At 39.3% G+C, this 12104-nt stretch overlaps 1 protein-coding gene across 2 annotated transcripts in view; it reads left to right on the forward strand.

The window, feature by feature from the left end:
- The window catches only part of APPL1 (adaptor protein, phosphotyrosine interacting with PH domain and leucine zipper 1), a 42604-nt gene that overhangs the window by 9387 nt on the left and 21113 nt on the right, over positions 1–12104 (forward strand). The window contains exons 4-10 of one of the 2 annotated variants that reach the window (XM_067544204.1): positions 1892–1963; positions 4702–4789; positions 5640–5681; positions 7187–7245; positions 8573–8719; positions 10340–10422; positions 11262–11438. In XM_067544204.1, coding sequence (XP_067400305.1) covers positions 1892–1963; positions 4702–4789; positions 5640–5681; positions 7187–7245; positions 8573–8719; positions 10340–10422; positions 11262–11438 — 668 coding nt within the window. The remainder of the gene's footprint in view (positions 1–1891; positions 1964–4701; positions 4790–5639; positions 5682–7186; positions 7246–8572; positions 8720–10339; positions 10423–11261; positions 11439–12104) is intronic. The other variant, XM_067544206.1, reaches the window with a different exon arrangement.

The raw sequence follows: 12104 nt of genomic DNA on the forward strand, positions 1-12104 counted from the left end.
AACCTCCAGTGAGTAGGAGGAGAAATTACCCCCTCCCCAAATTAGCTGTTTTTATAAATTATGAAGCATATAGTTTGCTTCCTCACTGAAAGAATAGTGATACGTCACACCCATAGTAGTGCCATTGAGAGATGTGAGGAAATAGAGGCTCTGGAGTGCAACTTGTTGTTCTTGAATAGTCCCTGTAGGCAGCCTCGCAACCTAGTAGCTATAGTGGGTGGGGCAGGGCGCAGGGTAGTAGAACCCAGGCACTCCCAGAGCCCTGGGAGGCTGGTTTGGCTTCACTCACCTGGTGGTGCCTTGCATCAGCATCAAGTCAGCTTTCTTGAGTCAATTCCTATCTACCTCTGCTTGCCAGCCAGCCACCGCCTGCCCCTGGAGAGCACCGCCTTCTGTGTTTCCAGTTTTGGTCCCAGTCTCCAAGTCCTACAGTTTCCCTGTTCCTGGGCTCGGCACACATCCTTTCCTGGAGCTCCTAGAGCACATCCTTTTCCCTGGCCTGCCAGCCTTTGAATGAGCTGTCTGGCTGCCTTTTAAACCCCACCTCCAACTTGAGCATGCTCCACATGGGTGGAGGGGCGGGGATGTCTCCTTAACCCCCTCTTGTCCATTGAAGAGTTTATGCACGCTGTCTCAGTCCCATAAACCAGAAATAGTTAGCCCTTCCACTCTCTCCTTCCACCTTCTGTGGAGTACGGTACTGGGAAGATCATTTATATGAATTTGATTTTCTTTCCTCCATTTTTCCCTCACCCAATGTTGAGATTCCAAGTTGCTGCATAATGTAATGCTCTGAAACTGGGAATTTTTGTTTCAAACCTTCCCCTGGATGGAGCCAACATCCATAACTTTCACAGCTTGTTCTTGTCAAGCCAGTTATAATGTTTAAACAAGTCTCTAGCTGTCTTCCCACTACTTTTCTGTAATAGTACAAGTCATAACAGTGTTACTATTTATTGATTACAAAGAATAGTGTTATGAACATTTGATATTTGGAGTGTTTTTGTTTGCAATGTTATTAAAAGAGACTAAATGTGGAATTTCACATTTAAAATCCACATTTTAAGGCCATAATTATGAATGCTACTAACGATGTCCACATGTAATTAAAATTGCAGTAGGAATTTTTGTCATATTTTAATTTTTTAAAGTAACTAAATGTGTGTGGAATTTTTTTCAATATTCATATTTAAAATCCAACACATTTGGAATTATAGAAAATCACTAAACCAAAGTTCACTACATTTCTGTTACTTTTGCTTTCCTATAACCAATGGTTTTGTTTGAAAATCAAAACTGCCTAGACAGTTGTTAAAATTAAGAAGACAAGGTGGGTGAGGTAATATCTTCTGTTTGACCAACTTCTGTTGGTGAGAGAGACAAGCTTTCGAGCCATGCAGAGCTCTAGGAAGAGCTGAAGAAGAGCTCTGCATGGCTCGAAAGCTTCTCTCTCACCAACAGAAGTTGGTCAAACAGAAGATATTACCTCACTAATCTTAGCTCTCTAATACCCTGGGACTGCCCCAGCTACAACTATACTGTATACTTAAAATTAGGATCAGTTAATTTTGCTGTCTCTTGCTGTAAGGAAACAGCAGCTACTTACTGCAGCAGTTTTTATTACAACATGGTATAACCAAGCAACTCATGCTCTCAAGGATTTTGTCATGTAACTACGGTAAATGTAAATTCCATGCCAGCAAATAATAATCTGCCTGCCATAATTTGTAATGAGCATTGTTTAATTACAGTTACTGAATATAAACTTGGGTATTTCAAATTCCCATATTTTGCCTTTCAAAATAATTAGACAATCAGAATGTTGTTTAGCTTACAGCTTTCTTCGGTCATCCACAAGAATGTGTCAACATTTTCTTTTTTATTTTTATAGCGTTTTCCATTAGGGGGCGACGACGAAGTTATGAGCTCTACCCTACAACAATTTGCAAAAGTGATAGATGAGGCAAGTGTTTGAATGTATTTGGCTTAACTTTAACCTTTGTTAGTCATCTATAGACTATCATTCTTGGCTTTTTTTAGAATGAGCATTCAGAAATAGCATTTATTTATTAATAATGGTAGCATTTAAATTATATGCCATTGACACAGTATAAAAATGTGTGGCCTGAAGATAGAGAATCTATTTAGTGATGTAAGATTACATTGTTTCTAAACAATGTACTTTTTATTTCCTGTAACTTTCTGTAGGCATCTGCCATAAAAATTGTTACCTTACAGAACTAGAAGGTACCAGATTTATATTATAAGCATTAGTTGTATATATAATTTGACTCCACTTTCTTCAAAATCTATTCACATCAAGGTGAATCAAGGGAAATTTCAGACATACACTATTGTTGATAATTAGTGTTGAGGGTAGTACCCAAAAACTACAGTTAAAACGGGGGCCCCGTTTTACTAGACATTTGAAGATGCCATTCTTGTCCAAACCAGTGCAGAGCAGTTGAAGACATGATGAAGCAAGTGAATGTAAAAACATAATAGGAGGGAAGTTGGACGGGATAGGGAAGAAAAGGGTAATAATAATTTTGCACGCTTAAGATAAATGTTCTGTACATTGATAATTCCATAACTTACTTCTTTACCAGGAACTGTTATTGGCTTTCTCTCCAGCCATTATCATTTGGCTATTTCATGTGGGCATCACAACAACAATGGATCTTTAGGAGGGATTTGAAGGAGGACAAGGCAGTTGAGGCTTTATACATTAGCTTGGGGAAGATGCTCTATGCATAAGGAGTAGACTGGCAGTAATTGTGATGGTGTTTGAGGGGTTAAATGATCAAAGTTGCCATTATTGTCATGATGGAGAAGTGACTTGATAAAGGTAGAAGAGCAGAAAGTTGTAGATACATAGTTGTGAGGTGTTATAAATGAGGACAAGAAGCTTCACTTGGAGGCAGTGTAAAATAGCAGCCAATAGAGGGATTCAAAGAGGGATGATATCATGGTGGGAATCATAGGGAACTGCTTTTATTGGACTAGAGAAGGGTGGTGCAGGTTGCAACATTCAGTGTCAGAGACCTAGATGTTGATGAGAATTTTAGCTGTGCAGACAAAGAGAAAATGTTATGTAGGAAGAAGCTATGCCATTTGGACATGGCTTGGGTGTTACGGCCAAGAAAGGAAGAAGTGAGAGATTTCCTCCGCCCTTCTCCCCTCCAATCCCCCCCCTCGATTACAGGCATGGGCCATAGAGAAAGATAGTGGCGTTGTCAACATTGACATAAAATGGGGGGATGGGGAGGACTTGGGAGGGATTCTTTTAGCCATGTTAAATTTTAAGTTGATGAAGAGACAGGCTGTGATGTGGGATTGAATGAAGAAAGACAGATCGAGAGGTAGATTTGAGAGTCATTAGCATAAAGATGACAATTGAAGTTATTTTAGCCAGTCAGATAACCAAGAGAGTAAGAGTATGTAAAGGAAGAAGAAGGGGCCAAAACATAGTTCTGTAGAACTCCCACAGAAAGTTGTTGATCAGATAAGTACACGCTGAAGGAATGAGGGAGAAGGTAGGAGAACCATGAAAGTATGGAGTCCTGAAAACTACAGCTGGATGGGAATTTTCTGATGAATCAGGGTTTTGTAGGAAAATGCAGATTTATCAAACCTAGAATGTTTTGCAGAAAGTGTGTGGTTCAGTCCTCCGATAAACCACAGGCAAGGTTCTGATAAAACCCAGCCTTGTTTCCTGATAGCTTGCTTGAAGGGCTGCTGGGGAATCTGGGATTCTAGGGTCTGAGGCAGTGCCATTATGCAGACTGCCCTAGGGCCTCCACAGTCCATGGCAGCCTCACTCTGCAGACTGCCCTGGAGCTGAGGGTCCATGTCTCTGGGGCAGCCCCAACATGCAGCCAGTCCCAGGGTTTCTAGGCTTTCTGCTGCAGAGATGGGGGCTTTGAGCCTTGGAAACTGGGGCTTCCAACTCAGCTCTGGCTCCCAGGCTTCTAAGGTTATGACTCCCCACTAGTCTACTCCTGACCAGGAGCGGGGAGCTTACAGGCCCTGCAAGCCATGGCTGAGCCAGGATCCTCAGGGTTGGAGCTTCCAATGTCAATTTTATTCCCCTTCATCTAATTCTAGTTCTAAACAAAAAGTAGAAATGTCTAAATTTCCCAGAGAAGAGAAATTATGATTTTTTTCAGTCAGCTCTATTGAAAACCAAGAAAAGGTATAAATATCTAAAAAGCTAAATTCTTAATTCAGTGTCCGTACATCAGTCTTTTCCATACTGAGCTACTTTATTGTAACATACATCTGCAGGGTCTCAGTGTATTTTGGCATTCCTCCACATAGATACAGAAACATGTATAAACTTAATACACAGTGTATAAACTTAAGATCTCCTAAAGGGGGCCTGCAAAGCTTTAATGCAAGTTACTGCAATTGTGCTTTATGCTCCTAGTTGCAAGGCTGAGGGGGACTTAGTTACTTTTTAACACATTTAAAATTAAAACTCTGCATTGAATGTCCTTTTTAGCTTGAAGTAGTTTGCAAACATGGCTGAAGCTCAGGAAAGGTATTTTAAAGACTTGCTTGTCATCTGTAAGTGAAATTTATACCGAAGCAACTTCGTTCAAGGAAGTTATTAAATCCAAGAGGAACTGCAATTAGTAATATTTTCCAAAAACTACTTACATAGCTGATCATGTGCTCTTTTGTTTTTTCCCTTTACAGCTCAGCTCTTGTCATGCAGTACTTTCAACCCAACTAGCTGATGCCATGATGTTTCCCATTACTCAATTTAAAGAAAGGGATCTAAAAGGTAGAGTAGTCAAACTGATTCAAATAGAGGTTTTTATTAATAGCTCTTGCTCTATCTAATTACGGGCTACATCATTTAATTCACACCTGAATATACCTCCAGCTCTCTCAAACTTGGTATATTTTAATGTAAATCATTGACACTGGAACTACTAAACAAATATTTTACAAAACTTTGTTCATGTTTAAAGGAATTAACCCTATGTCATGTCAACAAACATGTTAATTTCTTTCTGCAAATAAACAGACCTGTTCAGGATGTAGTTTTTGCAATAGCCTTTCACATTTGGTGATCCGAGCAATAACCCAGGTTTCAGTTAAAAGATCTAAATAATTTGTAGGTTGTATCTTATTCCCCAAGGATGTTTCTCCACATCACTAGGCCACCATATAAACTTGTAATGACTGGCAGTCTCATACCCCAACAGAACAATAGGTCAGGATTTGTAAGGTGGTTTGTCTGACACTGCTGGTGAAATAGTTGGCTGTAGCAAATGCTTATAGTTCCTGATTTGTGAGCACTGTATTTTATTTAAAAAAAAAAAAATGCACTTCATTAATAATCTGAAGTTGCTAATAATGGTAGATTTTACTTGCATACTAAATTTAACAGACTATTGAAAATTAGCCTCAAATATGTAAAATACAGTGAAGTTTTTAAAAAAAAAAAAAAAACACTAATTAAAATTCCTAATACAAGACATTCTGTATTAATGATGTAAAACTACATTGAAGGAATAACAAAAGCTCTGTCATAATCCAGATAGCTCTTGGTGAATTTCAGAAAGGATTATTTATGTTTTATTTTCTTCTGATGTTGGCCTCTTATACAAATATTATATTCTTTGCAGAGATATTGACTTTAAAAGAAGTTTTCCAAATTGCCAGCAATGGTAAGTACACCTTAAAAGTTTAATTTACTGTGAATGTTTGTATGACAGAATATAAAATCAGGGTGATAGGGTGGGGATTTAAAAGGAATTTTCCCCATGTACAAAGCATCCCTAGGTTTCTTTGAAAATCCCAGTCTTGAATCTCAAAAGGTTTATTGAAAGTTGGAATCCAAACAAGCTAATTTTATGTGACAAGGTGGGCCTCCATTGCCCTGCCATAGTACTACTCAACCTGCCTCAGTCCCCCACCCCCACTTCCCAGAAAACTCAGACAGTAATCTCTCTCAGTTCCACCTGGCAAGGCATTAGTAACAAACTAAGACAATAGTCCTGAATGCAACATAAATAAAAGGATCTTCCGCTTCTCCTGGGCCCAGGTCTCATTTCTTTCCTGCTCTTACAAAGCACTGACTTTCAGGGCTTTTTTTTCCTCTGAGAGTCTCCCATCTTCCAGGGCCAGCCATAGGAGCCAGCCTCCTTCTCCAACCTATGTACTTGAGGATTACCTTTCTTCAGATCTTACCAGAGGAGCCAATTGCTCTTCTGCAGCTTTCACCTCCAACTGAGCTTTTTTTGCCCTTTGTAGTCATCCAATGACCCCTTCCTGGCTGCATCTAATAATTGAGCAGGGCCATTTGATCCCTTAGATGATCAGGATCAGTTAAGAAGGTAACTGTTTTGTCACAGGTGAGGCTGGGCCTGACTCCCCTTTAAAGGGCCAGCCTGTGACACTTACTTACAATACTTTAGAGAAAACCTAGCTGAAAATTAGTTTAGTTACTACTAATTGATGGAAACAAAACACTTAATATAGTGAAAATAGAATGGCAAAAGTGTATTGTTGTTTAGTTCTTAGTTGCTTTATGAATTATCTTTGCTCTGTGAAACAGGGATTGGCTTAATTAATGAAAATTTAGTTCTCTAAAATTGCTACTTGATATTTATCTGTTAGGTGTGGTAATGTTAGTTCTAAAATATAGTTGGATAGCAGAGAATGAACTGTTTAGTCAGTTTCTTTAATGTTCGTAATCCTTTTCCTATATGCTAATAAATGGGACAAGCTTTAGATGGAATCTTGTTTATAGAACAATATGAAAATGAGTTTTATTAATAAAAGTGCCTCTCCATTTCAGAAACTGGCTTGACAACTTTGAAGAATAATAGATACATAGGGAAATTTGGTCTGACAGTTTCTGTTACTAATTTTTATGAAGATACTTGAATAACTGTTTAGAATTTGTCTCAAGCTGAGGTAGCTAGAGTAGTGGAATGATAGTCAAGAGAACAAAAATTATCCATGAGATTTCATTTTTAAAAAGTTTGAGATTTTAATTTTGGGGAGTCACGTGTTCCCAGTGTCAGTGAAAGAAACCATTAAAAATCAAAATGATTTTGTTTTGTTTCATTTAATTTAAATATTGTGTCCATTGCTGTATCATTTTCTATGTTATACATTTGTTTAATTCATTAAATGACTATAAGATATTAAATATTTTATTATTTAGATCATGATACTGCCATTAACAGATACAGTCGGCTGTCAAAAAGAAGAGAGAATGAAAAGGTTTGTGAGATTTACTTTTAAGCAGCTGCTTTAGAGGACGTAAACCAAAATGTTCTAGGATGGACATAATCTCCAATGATGGCAAATAATATGCAACAGAATCGACTTTACTTAGTCTGATTAGTTCAGGTTCTAACAGTCCAGATATCTTTGTACAGCAGACCAGAGCTGTTTTTGCATTGTAGAAGTGGCATGTAATATTTTTAAAATGTAAGTCTAAGGATACAATATTTTATTCAGGTACATTTGGTTAAAGAGAGAACTTCTCAGTGCTGGAAAAACAGATTGCAGCGTTTGGTTACCATAGATTCCTCTTCCATAAACTTTAGAAAAGGAGTCGTGGGGGGAAAGTGCCATTTCTGTTGTATGGTGGATTTCTTGAATGGTAGTGTTTCACTGCTATTTATAAATGACCGCCCTCCACCCTTAAGTGGTGGGCAATTTGGCTGGCCAGCCGAATGACATGAACAGTGCTTTATGACTGGGAAGAGGAATGGGGGGAAAAGAGGTCAAACTGCTGCAAAATGGGACAAGGGATCAGCACGACACATCCCTTGGGAACTGGATGGGTAGAAGAGTTGAAAGGTACAGCCCTGCGCTTGAGGCAGCACCCATCCTCCCTTTAGGTAGTGAAATACCAGGTTTGGTCAATACTTGCTGTGGACATAGCAGTAGCCACCCCCTCTTTTAGGGGGGCTGGGAAGGAATTTTTCCCCTTACCACCAGATTGGCCTAGGTGGAGTTGGGTTTTTTTCACCTTCCTCACAGCGGATTCAGGAAGGGCTTTGTTTATGCATGGCATGAAGGAAGGTAGACTATGTCGCAACTCGTAAGTGTGGAACAGATGTCCAGTGCAGGTGCTCCAGAGGAAAGGTATACGGTGACTGGATAAATTGCTTGGAACAGGACTTAAAAAGGTGTTCCTTAAAGGAACAGAACTGGGGACGGGTTTGGTGCTCCTATGAATGATATGGCAGAGAGCCAACCCCAGCTTTCTTATAGCTGACCTTAAGCCTCCTACAGGGGAGTGGGGGGCTGGTGGTAAGGTCCCAGCAGTGGATTGGCTAGGAGACCTGGATGGAAAAAGAGGGGGAGCTGGCAGAAGCTCGCAGAAGCTCCCTGTGTAATTATTAAATGAACATAGGGTTATCTGCACTGTACACTTTTATCTGCCAACTAGTCCCAGACATCTAATAATAAAGTTGTGGCCTGATTAAAACCATATCATATGTCTCCTGTCCTTGTTTCGGTATAGCTAGACAATAAACTGTACAGAAAGCACATGCTAAACACTGAGTCACAAACTTTGTCACTTTTTTTTCTTTAGGTCAAGTATGAAGTTACAGAAGATGTATATACTTCCAAGAAGAAACAGCATCAGACCATGATGCATTATTTCTGTGCATTAAATACTCTTCAGTACAAGAAGAAAATAGCCATGCTGGAACCCTTGCTAGGGTATATGCAAGCTCAGGTGAATGTCAAACACTTTGTTGGTAGGAACTTCCTCACAGCATTGTTGGTGACTGCTAAATAAATCTCTGACACTGATGCTCAAAGAAGCTAAAACTGAATGGCCATGGCAATGGTATGGTTTTCTCACCTCCAAGAGGTGTGTGGTTCCTGCAGTTCTGTATTGAAGCACGTTCTGAGGGAATGATATGGGGAAGCTTGTACTATTACTTATTCCTTTAGCAGCTGTTCTGAAAAAGACTTAGGGCTTGTCTACACTGCAGGACAGACTAAATGGGTGTGAATTGCAGAGCTCACTGAAGTGTTGTGATCTAGCTGCCCCATGGAGGGGGATGATGCTGGTGTGAACTAAGAGATACCTAATTTGTGTTAACATAATCCTGTTTGAAAGAGGACTATGTTCATGCAAACTAGGTACCTTTTAGTTCATGCCAGCAGCGTCCACATGGGCAGTTAAGATTGCAACAGTTTGGTGCCCTCTGCAGTTCATACCTCCATGTCGTTCTCACTGCAGCAAAATGTAGACGTAGCCCTAGAGTCAGTCATTGCAATCTTATCACTGCAGGAATGGTGGTGGCACTGAAATGGTGTTCACAATCATTCTAGCTCAGTTTAATTGCTAACTTACTAAAGATAGTTGTTGACAATTCACATTTATTTTACATATGTGTTCAGAGACAGTATGACAAATCACTGTCTGCCTCTCTCACTAAGTTTTTAAAAGGAACTTGAATCATCATTCACTTTATTTGATATGTGAACACATTTGGTGAAACCGTGACCTCATTGACATCCATGGGAGGCATGTGAACTCCGCATTCGGGGAGGCTAGCCCCCGCCACCCCTCCCCACCGCCAGAGCCTGGGCTGCACCCATTTCAGGAGAGAGGTGGGAAGAGGAGCAGCCCAGGTTGCGGCAATGGGGGAAGAGCAGGATGAAGCAGGAGGGGGCCTTGGGTGTAGTGTGGATGGGGCCACACTTGACTGTTTGGGGAGGCTTAGCTTCCCTTGGCCTATGATACGTGCCGTCTATGTAGAAATCAATGGCAAAACTCCCCCCAGACATCACTGGAGCCAGGAATATACCAACTTCCTACTTTGTTTTTATGCAGAACTACCCATAAGATCTGTTTTACGTGGAGTTGCAATGAAAGTACTTTGTGTGCTCAAACAGTCAATTTGTTTAGAAACAAGCTAATACAGAGACCTTGTCAGAACATGTCATTACCAGAGGAACTTAGCTTCCTCTTCCTTCCCTTCATAAAAGGATTATTTAACCCCCACATTGTGATTAAAATGTTTCCATGTTCTTCTTGAATATGAGTAATACTGCTTCTCTTCCACATCTTGAGCATAGAAGGGAGAACTAAATCTGGATGGATTCTACAGTAAAGCAAAACGGTACAACTGTATTCTGTTTATATCTTGTCTGAGCAGTGCTGGGGCATGAGGGACATGTACCAAAATCATTAGATTTAGGAGACGAATGTCCCAAGGATTTTAGAGTTCCTACAATTGGATCTGTTACTAAGGCTTTTTAAAAACCAAAATAGATAGCTTTTGTTTGATTTGTTAAATGAATGATTTTTCTTTTCTTTTCTTTTCTTTTTCTTTTTTTAAAGATAAGTTTCTTTAAAATGGGTTCAGAAAATCTTACTGAGCAGCTGGAAGAATTTTTAACCAATATTGGCACAAGTGTACAAAAGTAAGTTGGTTTTTTTCCTTGTTTAATTGTATCCTTAACACATAATATTGCCTTTGTTACCTGAGTTTTTTTTTTAACCCAAAGCTCTTGATAACTTTACTTCTTTGTGAGGGAGTGGCAGGAAATAAATCAGTGGGGACATGGCTGATAGTTGATGTAAGCAGGAAAACAAAAATGCTTTCACTCAAAACTTCTAACTTTATTTAGTTTCTGGCACTTACACACGTCCGGAACAGGTTAGTAGAACACCCCAAATTAACCTCAGATTCATATTTACCCAATATCTTGAGGAAGTCTTGAGTGGATAACTGTAGACATCCACTGGCCAACCTTACATCTGCAGGGGAACTTGAGAGGTGTCCAAGTGTTTGTGTCCACTGAGCTCAGATTTCTTCTTTTTATACTCAGTTTGTTTGTATTACATAGCTTCTGCTCAGCAGGTTTTTTGATGAATAAGCTCTGTTAAGTGTGGAGTTCTCCAGCCTGTAGTGTGGAGTTCTCCATCAGTTAACCAGCTGCAGAGCAATAGTTAACTATTGCCAGACTTTCCATCTTGCAAAACCACATGCTTCAGGAAAAAAGCTCAAGTCAGGAAGGCACAGGGTCATGTTTATTCCTTGTGGTCGCTCATTTCCCTCTCTCCTCTGGCCTGTTAGTTGTGCTAAGGTTTCAGATAGGCCTTTCTAGCTGCTTTCAGCAGTGAGCATAACAATTGGTATTCCAGGGGCGGACTGTGGTTTATGCATGTTACTGGGTTAACAAAATTTCCTCCTTGCACCTTCACTAATTTTCTTTTTGAGTCTACCTACTGCTATATCATCTCTGTTAATAACATATAGTATTTTATGTTATTTTAGTGTTCGTAGGGAAATGGATTGTGAGGTGGAAACCATGCAGCAGACCATAGAGGACTTGGAAGTAGCCAGTGATCCATTATATTTACCAGATCCTGACACAACAAAATATCCTGTCCATAGAAATCTAACACGGAAAGCTGGCTATCTTAATGCAAGGAAGTAAGCTACCTACCATTATTTAAAAATGTCAAAAAAAACTTTACTCGTTTAAAAAAAGACAAGTTGGATAAGGAAGTGATATTTATAAAAACGGATTGTACATAAACATTTTAATTGGTCAAATTGAACAAGCCACAATGGAGCTGACATGCTTCCTTCTTTTGTATTCTCATGTGAGAGATGTGAGTTGTGGATTAGTTGGCGTTAATTTCTAGGTTTTAGTAATTGACCCACCTATTAATACTTTGCATTTATTCATTTCAGTGATCTTAAAGGGAAATGTATGTGTTGTTAATGCCATATTACAGATAGAGAGACTGAAATCAGATGACTTCCCCAAAGTCACCTAATGGCAGTCAGAAATAGAGCCCAGACCTCCTGATTTCCATCTCGTGGTTAGAGTAATTATGTTGCTTTGTTAATGAAACTTAATCCCCTTGATATTTGTGCCTACAAAAGAAATATGAAATATTCTTCATTATTAATTGGGATATAATCTCAAAAAAACCCTGTATTTGAAGGATTAATACTGTATAGTGTTGCTCATCTATGTAAAATACAATTTCAGGATAAAAGTTTTGGTTACAGTAGAATAAGAGTTTTTTTAAATATAAGAAAACACAACATGCATGGCAATTTAAAGGAGTGCTTTTTTGGCCTGCTGGA

The sequence above is a fragment of the Emydura macquarii genome, unplaced genomic scaffold, assembly GCF_026122565.2.
Source record: "Emydura macquarii macquarii isolate MOO-44397 ecotype Brisbane River unplaced genomic scaffold, CSIRO-AGI_Emac_v2 contig_968, whole genome shotgun sequence".
NCBI classification, from domain to species: Eukaryota; Metazoa; Chordata; order Testudines; family Chelidae; genus Emydura; species Emydura macquarii.